Genomic DNA, 17,028 nt, shown 5'->3' on the forward strand with positions numbered 1-17,028 from the left:
GGAAATATCGATATAATTTGTAGTCGTGCTTTCCAACACTAAATAGCCTATCGGTTGGTTAGCCCATCTGTCATCATTAGTGAGGGCCCACCACTACTGTCAAGCAAAAGCATTTTTGCTGGAGAGTCTAACCATTTTATTTTAGTTAATAAAATACATATATTTCCACTCTTTTTTTCCGTTGTACGCGCGTGCGAAAAGGAAAAGTGCAAGTGTGTCCATCGAGCAATAATATTCGATTGGAAGGAAGTGATTCGAGCGGATCCGTGCGACGAAATTTTCCCCGTTTCGTTTTTCGTTCGTTCGTGCGTTTTTTTTTTTTCTCCACTCTCTCGGCCAAGCAGCAGCAGCAGCAGCAGTACCAGTACCAGCACCAGCGTATTGTAAAAAAAATTTTTTTGAGACCTTGAGAAAACACCCAGCACGACGATATTCCAACTGCTGAAAAAACAAAAGAAATTAAGAAACGAAACGGTTATATTCGTTCGCTTCTGGTAAGATAATTTCTGGGGCCAAAAAAAAAAAAAAAAATCGAGGGAAATTGGGAAATCGCATCGCGATGGGGATTTCGTGTTTCATTTTTTTTTTCTCTCTCATTTTTTGTCTTTTTCTTCCAAAATGCGTGCTAAATATGCGGACGTGTATGTGTGTATGTGTGCGTGTCTCGCTGAGCGCTATAGTCATGCATGTGTGGGGGGGGCAGTAAGGGTGTATGTGTATGTGTGTGGTTTGAAATTTTCTTTTGTGTAAAGCATTTGTAAGGTGCAACTGTTTGTGCATCGGTGTGAGTACCTGTGCAATGGTATTAGTACATGTGTGCGTCATATTGCCATTAGTATGTGTGTGTGTGTGTGAATGTATGCATTCCAACGGGGTAAAGTGGGGAGCTCACGATGAACAAGAAGAAGAAGAGGATGAAGAAGAAGAAGCAGAAACAGTGGAAGAGGAAGCAAATGGTGGGAAAGAGTGTATTGGGGGGGAGCAGGAGCCCAGTACCTGTCTCCCGTCTATCGTTTATCGATGTCTGTCCATGTTTATTTAGAAATCCCCATCCCCATCCCCACCCCCTCCTCCACCTCAATAGGCTCTTCGTTTTTTCTCCAAAAAAATAAAATAAAAAATAAAAGGGATATTGTAACGGAAAACATCAAAAAAATAATAATAATTAAAAAAAAAACAAAGTGCAAGTGGCGAAGGGTGGGAGCAAGAGAAAAACAAAACAAATGCAGATAGCAGACGACGACAACGAACAAGAAGAAGAAGAAGAAGAAGAAGAAGAAGAGGTAAAACAAGAAAGAGAAGAAGCAGAAGGTGAAAAGAAAGTACAGACCAAACAGCTTTTTTTATTAGACCTCTCTCAGCTGGTAAAAAATTAAATTTTACTTTAATAATTTGTATAGACAATTGTGTTTATTTTTTACGAAATATTTGTTTCATTTTTGACCAAATTTTAGTTAAAATCTTCGAGTTAATGTGATATTATGGTTTTTTTTAGTGATCTCATGCATCTGCTTATGGAATTGAAGTGGTATATGGTCTCTATAAGGTGGCAGTCTCATCTGAAACTCTAATAATATTTATAGTTCATATTTATAGTTTTGATGAGTTAAGAGGTGTTTTATGGTTAGATTTTGGAGTTTTAATGAGTTGGGAGATTAAATTTTGAAGATATTATAAGTTAGGAGCTAAAAAGTGCATGTATTTTAGAGTTATGATGAGTTAGGAGCTTAAATTTTGAAGATTTTGTAAGTTAGGAGCTATATAGTGCATATACCTTGGAGTTATGATGAGTTAGGAGGTGTTATATGGTTAGGTTTCGAAGTTATGATGAGTTAGGAGCTATAACGTGCATATATATCGGAGTTATAATGAGTTATAAGCTCTAAAATGGTTAAATTTTGGAGTTATTTAAGAGTTCTGATGAGTTAGGAGCTGTTATATGCTTATTTTTTAAAGTTATGATGAGTTAGGAGCTATTATATGCCTATATTTCGGAGATACGATAAGTTAGTTGCTCTTAAATGCTTCTATTTAAGAGTTGTGATGAGTTAGAAGCTCTTAAAAGGTTAGCTCTAAGAGCCATGATGAGTTAGAAGCTCTTTTCCTATAAGATACACCCATAATACTTTGGTTTACAAAGAGAACCCCTCTACCCACATCTAATAGCTGCCAATTGTTATGAAATTTAAACTTCTGCCCCGACTTGGAGCCCATTTCACAACCAGAAACCGTATATTCCGTCAGAAGAGCTCCCACTTCTTTGCTTTCCGATTACAGAGGATGTAATTTAATATTCTCTACAAGATTTAAGCAGAAAAAGCCATTGAAAACAGCTGTCATGGGGTGGTGTGGCTCTTAATCGATACAATAAACACTTTTAAACAAAAAAAATAATAAATTAAAGTATATTTTCTCTGCAGTTTCTCCATCAAGTGATAGCGTTAGAGACCCAGTGCTTCAACGGAGCAGCCAGAGGGCAGAGGAGGAGCAGAGAAGCCAGCCAAGATGGACAAGATGCGGATATTGAAGGAAAGCCGCCCCGAGATAATCGTCGGTGGCAAATATCGTGTTATCAGAAAGATTGGTAAGTATTTTCCATTAAAATCCATATCAGATATGTATAATAATGAATAATTACAGGTAGCGGATCGTTTGGTGATATCTATCTGGGAATGAGCATCCAGAGCGGCGAGGAGGTGGCCATCAAAATGGAGAGCGCCCATGCCCGTCATCCCCAGCTGCTGTACGAGGCCAAGTTGTATCGGATTTTGAGCGGAGGCGTTGGCTTTCCCCGCATCCGTCATCACGGCAAGGAGAAGAACTTTAATACACTGGTTATGGATCTGCTTGGACCATCGCTCGAGGATCTATTCAATTTTTGTACACGCCACTTTACCATTAAGACGGTTCTGATGCTGGTGGATCAAATGATCGGACGACTCGAGTATATTCATTTAAAATGCTTCATTCATCGCGACATTAAGCCGGATAACTTTTTAATGGGCATTGGTCGGCATTGCAATAAGCTATTCCTGATCGATTTTGGACTGGCGAAGAAGTTCCGTGATCCCCACACACGCCACCACATCATATACCGTGAGGACAAAAATCTAACCGGCACCGCCCGCTATGCCTCGATTAATGCCCATTTGGGCATTGAACAATCACGTCGCGACGACATGGAGTCCCTTGGCTACGTAATGATGTACTTTAATCGCGGCGTCCTGCCATGGCAGGGCATGAAGGCAAATACAAAGCAACAGAAGTACGAGAAGATCTCCGAAAAGAAAATGTCAACGCCCATCGAGGTCCTGTGCAAGGGCTCGCCGGCCGAGTTCTCCATGTATCTGAACTATTGTCGTAGCCTGCGCTTCGAGGAGCAGCCGGATTACATGTACCTACGCCAATTGTTCCGGTGAGTCTTCACTTTCTTTCTATTTCTGCTTCAATTCATACACTTTTTTTTAATACGCTACTCCATAAATACTACTCCATAAATTGTATTCCAAAATTTTACTTCCATTGCATGTTTTCTCGTCTTTTTGGCCTTTAAGTTCGGGTATTTTTAGCTTTTTTATGTTTGTTTGTATTTTGTGGCCTAATCTTTTGTATTTTTCTTAAAATTTATCAAGTTTAGAACTTTTTTAGACAATAAATAACTAAATTATAGGGTAGAATTAAAAATTATAGTTTAAAAAGCATTATTTTGTCATTTATATTAATTTTGTATGCTTTTTAGACTTACAAGTAGTTTTAGCCTTTTTTTTTCATTTGTTTGTATTTTTTATCCTAATATTTTATTTTTTTTCTCAAAACTGATCAAGTTTAGAACTTTTTTAGACAATAAATAAAAAAAACTATAGAGTAGAATTAAAAGTTTTATTTCAAAAAGCATGATTTTTTGCTTTTTTTTACATTTGTTTGTATTTTTTAGCCTAATCTTCTATTAGTTTCTTAAAATTTATTAAGTTTACAACTTTTCTAGACAATAAATTCAAAAATTATAGGTTGAATTTGGCATTTAAAGTAATTTTGTATGATTTTTGGCCTTAAATTTAGGTAGTTTTAGCTTTTTTTTTACATTTGTTTGAATTTTTTAGCCTAATCTTCTATTAGTTTCTTAAAACTGATCAAGTTTAGAACTTTTCTAAGATATACATTAAAAAATTATAGGCCAGAATTAAAAGAAATATTTAAAAATGTAATTTTGTATGATTTTTAGCCATAAATTTAGGTAGTTTTAGCTTTTTTTTATATTTGTTTGAATTTTGTAGCCTAATCTCTTATTTGATACTTAAAAATAATCAAGTTTATAAGCTTTTTAAATACAAAATTAAAAAATTATAGGCTAGAATTAAAAGTTAAAGTAACCTTTTTGTTTTTTAGACCTCTGAAGCACCCTCTAAGATTTGTTTTTAACTTTTCAAGATAGTTTATTATAACTTTAGAGTAGAATTAAAGTAATTTTTGTGTTAAGAAATCTAAATTGTTAATCAAAAGCATGATTTTGGCATTGGATTGGTTAATATTTGTGTTGAGAGGCATCCCCTAGAGCTTTTTCATGTCATATTTTCACACTTTATTGGATTTTGGCTAATTTTTGGCTAAAATTGGCTAATAAATCAGAAAAAAACACAACGCTTTTTCAAAAAATCAAATTGTGTTTAGATATATACTAACTAGTTTTCCGTTTCAATTTCCATATGAAAATCGTGGTGGGAAAACAAAAAAAAAAACAGCATACTGTTTAGGACACTGAACCATCAGTATGACTATATCTACGACTGGACAATGCTGAAGCAGAAGACCCACCAGGGTCAGCCGAACCCAGCTATACTCCTGGAGCAATTGGACAAGGACAAGGAGAAGCAGAACGGCAAGCCCCTGATCGCAGACTAAGATAGGAAGGACGACGGAATAAAGAGGAGGAGACAGGAGACAGGAGACAGGAGGAGCCGGAAGATAAGGAGGAGTTGCAGTAGGAGTAGGAGGATGAGAAAGGTGGGGGACGAAAAGTTAAAAAAAAAAAAAACACGAGAAGCCGATACTGAAAACAAAAAAGAAATAATAAGAAGAAATGAAATAACATCATGTGGGAGAATAGGATGTTTCTTAATATTAATTGAAAAATTCAATACTAAACAAATAAGAAGAAACCACAAAAACAAAAACATAAACAAAAACAAAAACACAGACAGCAACAACTGCAACAGCTGCAACAAAAAAAAGAAAAACATAAAATAATGAAAAAAGAAAAGGCCCCATCAGGTGTGAATTGGGAGAAAAAAAAAACAATTAATAATGACTCCAAAATTTGAATTAAATTTCAAAAAGAAAGAAAGGAAAAAAAAAATAATAATAAATTTCAATTCACACCTCGAACCCAATACACTCGCTCACTTAAAGCATACTCGCCCACTCGACCACCCACCACCCACCACCCACACACACTCACCCACACACACACTCACCCACACACACACACAGTCTCTCAAAGCATCATTGTCCACAAAAAGTAAACAAAAAAAATATAAAATAAAAAATTTAAGATGAAACAAGAAGGAAAAAAAATTAAAAAAAAAACTTAGCCTAATAAATTACAAGAAATAATAACGGTAATGATGATAAGGAGAATAAGTAAAAACAAAAAAACAAGAAAAAAAAGGATAATGAGGAGGCAGGAGTAACAGAAGTAACACTAAAATATATATATATATAAATACATATATATATGTATGATATGTATGATGTATGAGGGTATATATAGTATATATGTATGTATATATATAAGCGAATAAACACCATATATATATGTATGCATATATCCCATTTGATTCACATCCGATCGAATAAAATGCTTAATTTCGATCAAGAGAGAAAGAGAGAGAGAGAGAGACACCAGAAGGGCTCTACCACTAATTCAAATTGGAAATAAATAAGAAACGAAAATAAAAATTAATAAAAATAAATAGAAACAAAAAACACTCAAAAAGCATGAAGAATAATGTTAAAAAAAAAAAACAAATGCAAAAAGCCAACTGAGATGGGGGAAAAATAAATAAAATACAAAAATAAAAAAACAAAACCAGAAACAAAAGCAACAAGAATAATGCAAAACAAATAATAAATAAATAAATAAATAATAATTAAAATTACAATCGAGGAAGAAAAAGGAAAAAGAAACAAAAAACACAAAAACATGAAGAAAACAACAAAAAAAACCCAAAAAACAAGAAAAACACAGAACGCAAAACTGCAAAGTAATTTTGCATAGTAAGCAGTAATAATTATAAACATAACTTATATTTAATTTTTTGAATTACATCAATAAATATGTTGAAATTAAATTTCGACTCGAATGCGCGCTTTCTTCAATAATATCTGCAATAGACAGAGACGGGGCGATGTGTTGTGCTGGGGTGCGAGGGAGTGAGAGAAAGTGAGAGTGAGATGAAGATGGTGAAATTATAAAATTTTTAATTATAAAAAATTAATATATATTTTTCTGACAAGTATATTTTTTTATACATTTTTTTATGGCTGAAAATAGTTTATTTTTGAGGTTCTTCTTTTTTTTATTATTTTATCTTTTTCTTAAATTGAATATTTTTTAGATTTTTTCTTTAGGCATTTTGGAAATTGACAATTTTCAGTCTTCCATTTAAATTGTTTTATATTTCTTAATATTTTTTATACTTCCTACGATATATAATTTTACATTTGTAGCTTATGTTTATATTAATTTTAGGATTTTGTAAATTTTATAAACTTTTTTGGAAAAAATAACAAATTTTTAAATACAATTTTTTATAAAATATTTAATGATTGAAATTCTTAAACTTTAAATAGAAATTGAAAAAAAATCAATTTATTTTTTAAGAAAATAAAATAAAAACATAAAATTTTACAGAATAAATATTTAAATTCTAAAAAATTCAAAATTTTAAAAAATTAATTGAAAAATGAATATGAAACTTATTAAAACTCATTAAATACAGTTTTAAGTATTTTTAATATTATTTATTAACAAAAATTTATTCAAAATTAACACATTTATTAAAAAAATATTATTCTCCACCTAAAAAAACTTGAGAAACTTATAATTTAACCTTTTTTTTAACAGCCAAAAGTTATAGATTTTTTTGTTTTTGTTTACGAGCTTGAGAAGACGTTCTTCCCCCTCTCGCTACCCCCCACCCCCCATCTGTAGAATCTTCTGGCGCCTTCTGCAAGTCGCATGTGAAATAGATTTATTTTTTTGCTTTTTATTTCTTTGTTTATTCATTGCCGTTCTAATAATGACACGTCCGCCGTCATGGAGAGCCACTGCAATGATTTTTTTCTTCTTTTTTTTTTTGTTTATACTATATGGCGAGTATATTGTGTATTTTTTATTTTTACGTGCCAACAATAACTACGATGGATGCACTCCCTTTCGGTCACTCTGGCAGTAGTAGTGGTCGTCGCTGATTGGAAGGCCGACTTGCGGTGACGATAAGAAAGACTCACTGACTGACTGACAGGGATGTGTGATGCGGTCACGTCACAGAAATTGATATTTATTCCAGTGACTGGTTGTTCGTGAGCCCTCTTCATAGTAACAGCAACAAAGTCTTTTTACTTTCTGTCTTTATAAAAGTTTTAATTTAGTTTGTCAAGTTTTTAGAACTGAAATTTGAAGCTCTGGAGCAGAAAGGTAATGTTCTTTTCCACAAAATGAGGTCTAAAAAGATTTTTTTCTATATCTTTTAGAGCTTCTTTAATTTTGGTTTATTTTTTGAGAAGAATGCCAGATCTTTTTAAATTCCAGCTGTGGACACCTATTATAAGTGGTTCCTGATTGTTGAAACTAAAATATTTCCCTGAAAACTAAGCTAATTGGTTTAGTTAACAAATATCCTTATAATCCTTGTCCTTGTTTTTTTCATAATGTGATAGAGGTTCCTTCTGTAAGTCCTTATATCACAAAATTCCGGTTCAAGCACCACCATCAAGAACTGGTTACCATCCTCCACACTTTCCTTACAACTCTATTAAATAAAAAAGTTTAAAAAATATATTTAAAAAAAAAAAAACAAACTTAAAACTGAGCCATTTTTTTCGTACTTGGCAGCATCTTTTTCCAACTTTTCAAACACAGTTTTTCAGTTTTACAGCACTTAAAAAGAGTATGTAGTGTTAACTATCGAACACAACAGCGCCATAGTGATGTGCCAAAAGAGCGATTGTTGCGATTTAAAAAAATCGATATTGGGAAACTATCGATATCGTCTCCACACTACCGCACAAAGCCCAAACAAAACCAGCACGAAACCAGCAGGCGCGTCTCTATGCGTCTCCACTCTACCAAAACAGCTCCGATCGCGAACGACGTGCACGGCGGATGAGAAAGAAGGGAGGAAGTTTCGTCTCGTTTTTGTGCCAGGATCTGTGCGTCCTTTAAAGTAATTGAAACGAATCAGTTTAAATTAGTGCTCATTTTTTGACAATTTAAAAAAAATCAAAGCCTGCTTTGGGTGCAATTGTGTGTGCGTGATTTGCAGAATTTTATTTTCAAAAAAATTTTAAAGTGTGCAAAAATTATCAAACCAAAAAAAACTGTAAATCAATAGTAGTTGGAATTTTTTTTTTTGTTTGATTTTTTTTTTAACGGTGTTTAAAGGAGATGAGTTACCGGGTATAAGAACCCAACAAGGATGTGGGGATTTATTTAGAGTGAAAGATTAAAACTCTAAAATAAAAAAAAATATATTGAAGAAAAACATATTGATTTTTAAAAATTTTTGCGGCATAAAATAAAAAAAATTCAAATAAGCAGATTCGCATACACGCACACATGCGCACGTGAGAGGACTCGATGGCCGACTAAGAAGAAGAAGAAGAAGAATGAAACACAAACAAGACAACAGGAACAGGGAACAAAAAGCAAGCGTTGCCTTTGCCATTACTTTGTTTTTGTTTTTTTCGCCGTGCTTGCCTGCCTGCCTGCCTGCGCAGCAATAAAATACAAATTACAAACACACACACACACACTCACACAGAGACATGTGATACGGTGAAATATACGACGACCACCACTAAGAGATCTCTTGCACACAGAAGGAGGAGAGAGGAGAGAGGCATCACCACCGATCAAGCGGGTGCGCGCGCAAGGGAGACAGATAAACACGGAGAGACAGGCGCACGGACACGGTTGGACATTTTTGTTTTTTTTTTTGTGGGATAGGGACGGTAGAGAGTGCGAGTGCGAGCGCGAATGCGAGTGCGAGTGCGAGCTTATCTCTCCGTTTTTGAGAACGAATGCGATAAAAGCAAAGCAAACAACATACACATCCCAGAAAAAAAAAAAAATTATCAAAAAAAGAAAATTAAAAGAGTAAAAGGAACAAAGCAAAAGCATCTTTTATGTTCCCTGACGCTCTTCTTCTTTTCGGCACATGTGCGTGAAAAAATATCCTTACACACACTCGCACACACACACAGACATAGACACTGAGAGTACGACGAGCACGTGTAATTTCTTCTTCTTCTTCGTCTTCTACTTCGCTCTCCTAATTCTCCAATCTTTTTACAGCTCATACTTTTTTTTTTTGTTGCAATGCAATACGCGGAATCATTAACAACAACAACACCAACAACTACTGCTACTGCTACAACAACAACAGCAAATACAAAGAAATAACTCAACATTCAAGTGCAAAAAAATATCAACCAAATAAAAAAAAAATAATAATAATAAAAAATAAAATAAAAAATATTTATAACTAAACCGAAAACGCAATCGCAAGATAAAGAATACATTTTCTGTCTTGTTCAGTGGAAATATCAACAATAACAATAACAACAAGAGCAATAGAAACAACAGCAACAACAATAGCTGCCTAAAGAAGAAAACAAAAAATCAAGTTCAATCAAAAAAGAAGAGTAAAAAAATAAAAAATAAAAATATGTCTGCCACTATAGTGCAGAAATCCACGGCGACGGTCGGCAATTCACGTTATTTTGAGTGCGGCGACATATTCCAGACGGTAAGTGTTTCTTAATATTATTTTCATTACTTGTCTCTCTCTCTCTGTCTATTTTCTTCTAATTAGGATAGTCTTGGAAGGAATTTTAGACAAAAAGACCAAAAAAAAATACATTTTGAGGAAAAAAAATGCATAAAATTGTCAAGTTGAAACATGTCCAAGCCACATGTTTCAACATGATTTTAATGTGTGGACTGCCAGTCTGCCTAATTGCATTTTTTTATTATTTTAGTTATTTATGCATTGCTTGCTTAATTTTTTTTTTTAACTTTATTATTTATTTTTATTAAAATATATATTTGTTTTTATATATATATTTCCGTTTCATTAAACTCTTCTTTTTTTTTGTGATTTATTTTTTAAAAGCCAACCCGCTGATTCATAATTATTTTGGTTAAAAAAAAAACTCACTCAAAAAACTTATTGCGACAGAAGGCGACTGTAAAGTGGACTAAACAATATTTTTTGTTTCTTTCGCTGTTGATAAGACCCCCTGATAAGTAAAGTCGCCTGTTTTGGCCTGTTTCGGACCTCCTTTCACCCCACCATCCCATCCCATCCCCCCACCTCACCCCTGTGGCTGTTACTCACTTGTAACAATTGGCGTCATCGCAACAACAGCATCATTAAAACCAACAAAAACAACAATTACAACAAATACACTCGTGATCACTTATTTTTTTCCAGGCAATACAGTGGTTGTCATTCAATTAGTACAGTTATTAAAAAAAATGCAAATTATTTAATAATTATTAGTAAAAAATTAGTTTAAAAAAATATATACATATGTTTATAAATACAATTTTTTTTATATATATTTTTTTTAATATTTAAAAACTATTTGAATGCCCACTGTCTTTAAGCGGAAAGTTAGTGGCAGCAGCAGCATCAGCCAACGCTAACAGCGGCCGCGGCAGAGCAGCTGGCGATCAACAACAAATTCGATTAAGTCAGTTCCGGGTTTGGTTTGGATTTTTGTGTTTTTTAACTGATTTGTGTATTGTATTTGAGTTGCTTGTTGTTTTTGGGCTTTTGATGTTATGTTTTTTTTTTTTTTGTGTCCGGATTCGAAGTTGCTCTTAAATGAGCCGAGTTAAGAGCTCTGCTGCTGCGCAGTTGCTGCGCGGTTAGCAGCGATTACGTGCCAAGTTTTGTCATTAACGGTGCTGGTGGAGCACCACACACAGAGAGAGAGAGAGAGCCTGTGGAGAGTCAGAGAAGAAAAGGAGAGAGAGAGGCTCGAAGTTCCTTTTTTTTGATTTGTCTTTTTTGTTTTTGTTGCTTGGTTTGTTTTTTTTTTTTGTTTTGTGTCGCAAATTTGCGTAAACTAAAATGCAGGGCCAAAGGGTCAAGTAGAACCCATCTGAAAACAAAAAAATCAGAAAAAAAAAGGTTCAACAGGCAGGGAAAATATCAGAGCCAAGGAAGGTTGACGGCCGATAAAGTTTTTCTGCTTCTTGTATTGTTTTTTTTTACTTTTACTTCTTTATTTTTAATTATTTATTTATTTATTTTTTTTAATGAACTTTGTTGTTCTGCTGGCATTGTTTATTGATTATCGCCAGGGCAGAGTCGATTGGCATTAAAAACAAAAATTAATTTTTTTTGTCATTACACAGTAAAAAAAAAAATAAAAACTGCAACAGCAACAAATTGCTGCCGAAAGCGAAAGGGCGCAACAAAAGCCCCCCAAACACACAACACACACACATACAGAGAGACACAAAGTCGTGTAATAGAAACGACTGCGCCGGCCCAGGCGACGAAAGTGTCGCAATACCATTTGCAAATGCCTCTCTGCTTCTGCCTGGAAACGGTGTCAAGAGCTAAATGAAATTGTAAATGTACGAAAATGGTTAGCAGCAAGCTCCGTGGAGGAGGAGGAGGAGGTGTGAGGTGGTATTGCGTTAAAAATTGTGAAATTATTTCATGAAAAAAAATGCAATTTTCCAAGATGGGCCGAAAGGAAGTCGTTAACATTTTTATTGAATAATAATATTCACGTTGAACTTTTGTCGGTTGTACTATGAAGCTGACAAAACGTAACATGATCGACAAACATTTGGTTTTCTTCAGGCGACCAAAGTGTCACAATCTTTTTGCCTGCCTGCTCCCCCCCAAATTGCCTGCTTCACTTTGGTGGGGTGGGGAGAGTGAGAGAGAGGCTCTGGCTCTGGCTCTGACTCTGACTCCGACTCTAGTGGTGGGGGACTCTGCTGACTAGTGGTGGGGGGCCACTGGCGATTGCAGTATGGAGTGTATGGAGTTGAGAGAAGCGGCCAACTCTATAAAAAAAATTCACTTTTTTTTCGCATAACTTTTCATTTTGCGTCGGCTCTTTTGGCCTGCCTTTCTTGCCTTGTTTTTATTTTTATTTTTTTTTGTATTTTTTATTATGAAATTTATACATGAAATACACATTGGAGTTGGCTTTCGGGTTTGGTTTGAAAAATCTGCTTAGTTTGTGTTATATCGAAATCCTCGGGTACGTAATCATCGTATTACGTTTCAGCTCCTCCCTCCTTACTCCTTCGCCTGGTGTGGTGTGGTGTGGTGTTGTGTTGTGCTCCCCCCTCCTTCTGCTTTTTGGTCTCGTATCTCTCCTGCTGAGACTTTACAAGCGACAAACGGCGACTACTTTGTACGAATATAATTCCATTTCCTGCCAAGGCGATAACAACGTCGTCGTTTTATTTTGATCTGTATTTTGTGTGTGTGTGTGTGTGTGTGTGTGTGTATGTCCCGACGCCATTGCTGCATGAGAAGAAGTAGAAGAAGAAGAAGAGTGGTTGTGGCTAGGGGGTGGAGGAAAGCAACTGCTGGCTACCTACCTAAGAAACAACAAAATCAAAAAAAAAAAAAAAACAGGCAACTCTTCAATCCTCCACTGGATCCTCCGTCTTCATCCCCCCGTTCCTGTCTCCCCCTCAGCTCATTTCATTTCGATTCGATTCGATACGACTCGACTCGACTCGATTAATATTCAGCCCCATCCCTAAAGTCCAGGCTCAAGTCCTCTCACTCCACTCTCGCGATCACTCTCACTCCACTCCACTCCACACGTTCGCTGCTCACCCACACGATTACAGTTGCCAGGTCAGAAGTGGAGAGTTGGAGAAAAGGGTCAGAAATACAAACTAAATGGGGAGAGATCCTTTTTTCATTAAAAATAATATAATATTCAGCTTGAAAACTGCTAAATCAGAAACAGAAATACTCGTGGGGACAAAAAAAAGAAGTAGAAGAAAATGCAGCAATAGCAACAACACATTGCCAGCATATTGACTGGCTGACCCTTGAGATACCCTTGGAGAGAGTGGAGTGAGTAAAGCAGTGGAGTGAGTGAGGCAGTGGAGTGAGTGAGGCGGTGGAGTGAGAGAGGCGGTGGAGTGAGTGCATTTTGGAGTCGGGGGTAAGAGGATCCTCTCAAGAGTTTATTAGTTCGATGGGGGTTGAAAAAATAAAAAGATTCTAAGATTTTTTTCATATACATATGTATGTACACAGTATGTATGTATATTATGTACTTGTATATATTTTCAATTGCCTTCAAGTGCACGAAATATTTCGAAAATGTGTTTCCTCATCATATGTATGTATGTTTACTCCCCCCTCCCCACTCCTCACTCCCCACTCCATACTCTCCGACTTAATTGTTCTTCAATTATTTGCCGTTTATAAAGTTGAAATAAGCTATTTGCGTGCATCGCGCTACTGTGGCCGCGTATTATTATTAATATTATTATTGTTGCCTCTTATCGTTCAGTTGTAAAAAAAAAACAAAAAAAATAAAACCCACAAGCGAGTTAAATACATACAGATGCGCATGTACATATGTATATGTGTGTGTGTTGTGTGCTTGCTTGCTCCCCCACTCTTCCGACTACTCACTCTCCTTCGATCACCGTTGTGTGTGCACTCGCCTTTGTCGTCGTCGTTTTGCTATCTCACCCACACCAGTGCTCCCTCCCAATGCCCCCTCTTCTCACTCTTCGCGTGTAGAGCTGGAGCCCCACAGAGTGGGGAAGAGCGAGCGTGAGTGAGTGAGTGAGCGAGAAGACACTTCATATTCTATTGTCATCTTTTGTTATTGTTGTTGCTGTTTTTGCTGCTTGCTCTTTGGTGTTGTTATTGTTGTAATCTTGAAATTGTCTTGACTTGACTTGTATTGTTGTTGGTATTATTGCTAATGGCCGCTCAATTGAGTGCCAAAGTACAGTACCCCACCCCCCTTGGCTCTGTCATTGAAACCTCTGCTGTTTTTTTTTTTTTTTGCTTGTTTGTTTGTGTTTGCATGCGAGAGAGAGAGATAGGGGGGGCGGGAGTCGTTAGAATTCTGTTCGATTATCATTCAAATGGCATATGAATTCGCGGAAAATTCATCGCCTGTAACCAATAATAAAAAAAAAAATAATAATAAATAACAAAAAAAAAATGCCTATCTAGTCGTTTTTCTTTGTTCCTCTGCTTCGCCCGCAAAAATTCTTAAACGGTTTCGCTTATTAATTTTGTTAATATTTTTTTTTCCCCCTTATGCTGGTAATATTTTTCCTCCCTCTCTCCCCCCCCTATTTTCTGCCATATCATGCGGGCCACCCTCCAATAAAAAAAAAAAAAACAAAAACAAACATGAGCTTGCAACATGAGTTTCCATGTGTGGTATGTTTGTATATTTTTCTGATTGCCAATCCAATCCCAAAAAATATACAAAAAAAAAAAAATCCAATCGAATCTATTATATAATGAAGTCGCGATCAACTGCGCTGCCAACGTCTCAGTCGCAGTCGCAGTCGCGGTTGCCGATGCCGTTTGTTTAGTAGATTTCCATTCACATTCACTGTCGCTTTTGATTGCCTGGTCCGGCCTGGCCTGGCCTGGGCTGCTTTTGCTTTTTTTTCAGTGAGTTGCGGGTTTTGCCCGCCGCCGCCGTCTATCGCCATCTCCCTTGCACTCTGCAACTGGTTTTACAGGACAACAAAATAAAAGTAAAGTCTAATCAAAAAAAAAAACACAAACAAAAACAAAAGCAATAGCAATAGCGGCAGTTAACACATGTGAGACATGTTTTTGTTTTTGTCTTTGATTCTAGTTCTCTAGGCCCGGCTCCCCCATCTCCTCATCCTATTTTAATCACGATTTCGATCTGCGGATCCGATTTTTGAGAGAGCCAAAGAGCAAACCCAACAACCACGTGTTCAACACATTTCCAACACGTTGCTCTCTCTCTCTCTCGCTGTCACTTTACCTTTCCGCGCTCACAACCCTCCTCCTTCCAGTTCTCCTTCCATTTTCCTTCTTAGGAGGGTTCCCTTTTTTTTTTTTCTTCTCTGTTTTGTTTGTGCGGGTTATCAAATAGTCGATAAATTATTGGCATAGGGAATGGAAGGAAGGAGAAACTGTGGAGAAGGACGAGGTAATAACGACGATCGGGGTGGAAAAGTGAGGGAGGGGTGGGGGCAGTAGGGATCAATAATATACAACCTGTGGAATACCAAAAAGGGCAGAAGAGCGAGAGAGAGCATCCTCCATTGCGTTTCCTTCCAGGTATCCCCCTGCCTTTCCCTTCATTGTTTAAATCAAGTCTCTCCCTCTATCTCTCTCTCAAGTAGATTGCCTCTCAAATCACAAAATAAATCTCTTTTAAAACGGTAATACTAAACCTTTTCAATTGCCAAGTGCCGTTTTCTTATCAAATTGCTATTCTTATTTTGTTTTTTTCTTTTTTTTTGTTTTTTTTTTTTCTGTCGTCTCATTGTAAAAATTTCTGGAAAATTCCAATTGGTTGGAAGGCTCAGAGAGGTCTCAGTATTTGAGCTTAAAAAGATGTTGTTTTTTTGCCGTTTTTTTTTGCAAGAGTGCTTAACATGCACTTTTGTTTACTTATTTGTATGTATTTGTATTTGTTTTTGTTGGCATATTCCCTTAGTTTGCTAATTTTTGTAGTTAATTTTTGTTATTCTTTTATATTTTTTTTTGTATATCAGTTTGTGCGCGTTTTTTCGCTTATCGCTTATTTTGAAAAGCAACAACAAAAGAATAAAAACAAAAACAAAGACACAAACAAAAAGCAAAATGAAAAACAAATACAACAGGCAAGAGGCCGAAAGATTATTATTATTATATGAACTAACTAACCCAATAATAAGTATATTCTTATCACATTAAATCACACACACACACACATGCACAAACACGAATAAACACGAATAGAGAATCAACAGAGAAAGAGAAGACGAGACAAGCGAAGAGTAAGAAAGAGAAGTGTTCTGGCTTGGGTTGTTGTTTATTCTGCTCCACCTCCTACTCCTCCTCCTCCTTCTTAACCATCACAACCTCCAACCTCTATCTCCCTCTCTGTCCACCTCCTTCCCATTTTTTTTTCTCAATCTATACTTTAAGTATGTGTTTTTGTGTTTTTTTTTCTTTGCTTTTTAGTTTTTATTTTTATTTTTATGATATACGTGCTTGGCCTGCAATTGAGTGAGAGTAAGAGAAGAGCACATACGAGTGTGCATTTGGGGGGAGATATGTAGAATGGCACCCCACACCACCCCCCTACCAGGCGTGGGTCACTGCCATGTGCGCTCTACACACACAGAGGCGAGAGGGAGACACACATACATACATAGGCGCGCGTGTAACTGTTTGCCGGGCGGCGACGTCTGCGCAGTGATAAGCGCCGAGAACTTTTCCCTGCTGATAAAAAAAAAAAAAATAAGTGTGAGATGTGGAGGGGGGGAGGAGTGCGTGAGGAGGAACTGGAAATTCTCTATAAGTGCATTTCATGATAACCACAAAGCCATTTACTTTAATCTAATGTGAAGGAGATTGCATTCAAGAGAGCTACAGTCACATTGTTTAAGTAGGGCTAGGAAATGGTCACACTTTTAGAAAATGTTTGAAATAAAGGGGTTTTTATAAATCTTTTTTTGAAAAAAAATCTCAAAATAGATATTTTTAACAAGTTTTTTAACCTAAATGTGACTAAGAAATGGTCACA

General features: G+C 35.9%; 2 protein-coding genes and 1 long non-coding RNA gene across 3 annotated transcripts in view; 2 read left to right on the plus strand and 1 right to left on the minus strand.

Moving 5' to 3' along the window:
* The first annotated feature begins 68 nt into the window (after nt 1–68).
* Nucleotides 69–6,353, plus strand: LOC6504067 (casein kinase I). Its single transcript, XM_001964075.4, has 4 exons — nt 69–494; nt 2,421–2,584; nt 2,641–3,415; nt 4,740–6,353. The coding sequence occupies exons 2-4, from the start codon at nt 2,506–2,508 to the stop codon at nt 4,897–4,899; spliced, it is 1,014 nt and encodes a 337-aa protein (XP_001964111.1). The 5' UTR covers nt 69–494; nt 2,421–2,505; the 3' UTR covers nt 4,900–6,353.
* LOC123257493 lies at nt 5,361–8,244 on the minus strand. The gene is made up of 2 exons (XR_006507568.1): nt 8,107–8,244; nt 5,361–8,030 (listed from the first exon to the last, which is right to left on the minus strand). It is a non-coding gene; the product is annotated as an uncharacterized LOC123257493 (long non-coding RNA).
* Nucleotides 8,087–17,028, plus strand: part of LOC6504068 (protein TIS11) — a 21,337-nt gene continuing 12,395 nt past the window's right edge. Inside the window, exons 1-2 of the mRNA XM_001964076.4 lie at nt 8,087–8,444; nt 9,575–10,028. Coding sequence (XP_001964112.1) covers nt 9,948–10,028 — 81 coding nt within the window. The 5' untranslated portion in view covers nt 8,087–8,444; nt 9,575–9,947. The remainder of the gene's footprint in view (nt 8,445–9,574; nt 10,029–17,028) is intronic.

Source organism: Drosophila ananassae, chromosome XL (assembly GCF_017639315.1).
Source record: "Drosophila ananassae strain 14024-0371.13 chromosome XL, ASM1763931v2, whole genome shotgun sequence".
In the NCBI taxonomy this organism is placed as follows: domain Eukaryota; kingdom Metazoa; phylum Arthropoda; class Insecta; order Diptera; family Drosophilidae; genus Drosophila; species Drosophila ananassae.

Coding starts and splice junctions, on each gene's coding strand:
- LOC6504067 (XM_001964075.4), top strand. CDS start 2,506: ATGGACAAGATGCGGATATTGAAGGAAAGCCGCCCCGAGATAATCGTC. Junction 2,585..2,640: donor TCGTGTTATCAGAAAGATTG/GTAAGTATTTTC, acceptor GAATAATTACAG/GTAGCGGATCGTTTGGTGAT. Junction 3,416..4,739: donor TACCTACGCCAATTGTTCCG/GTGAGTCTTCAC, acceptor AAAAAAAAACAG/CATACTGTTTAGGACACTGA.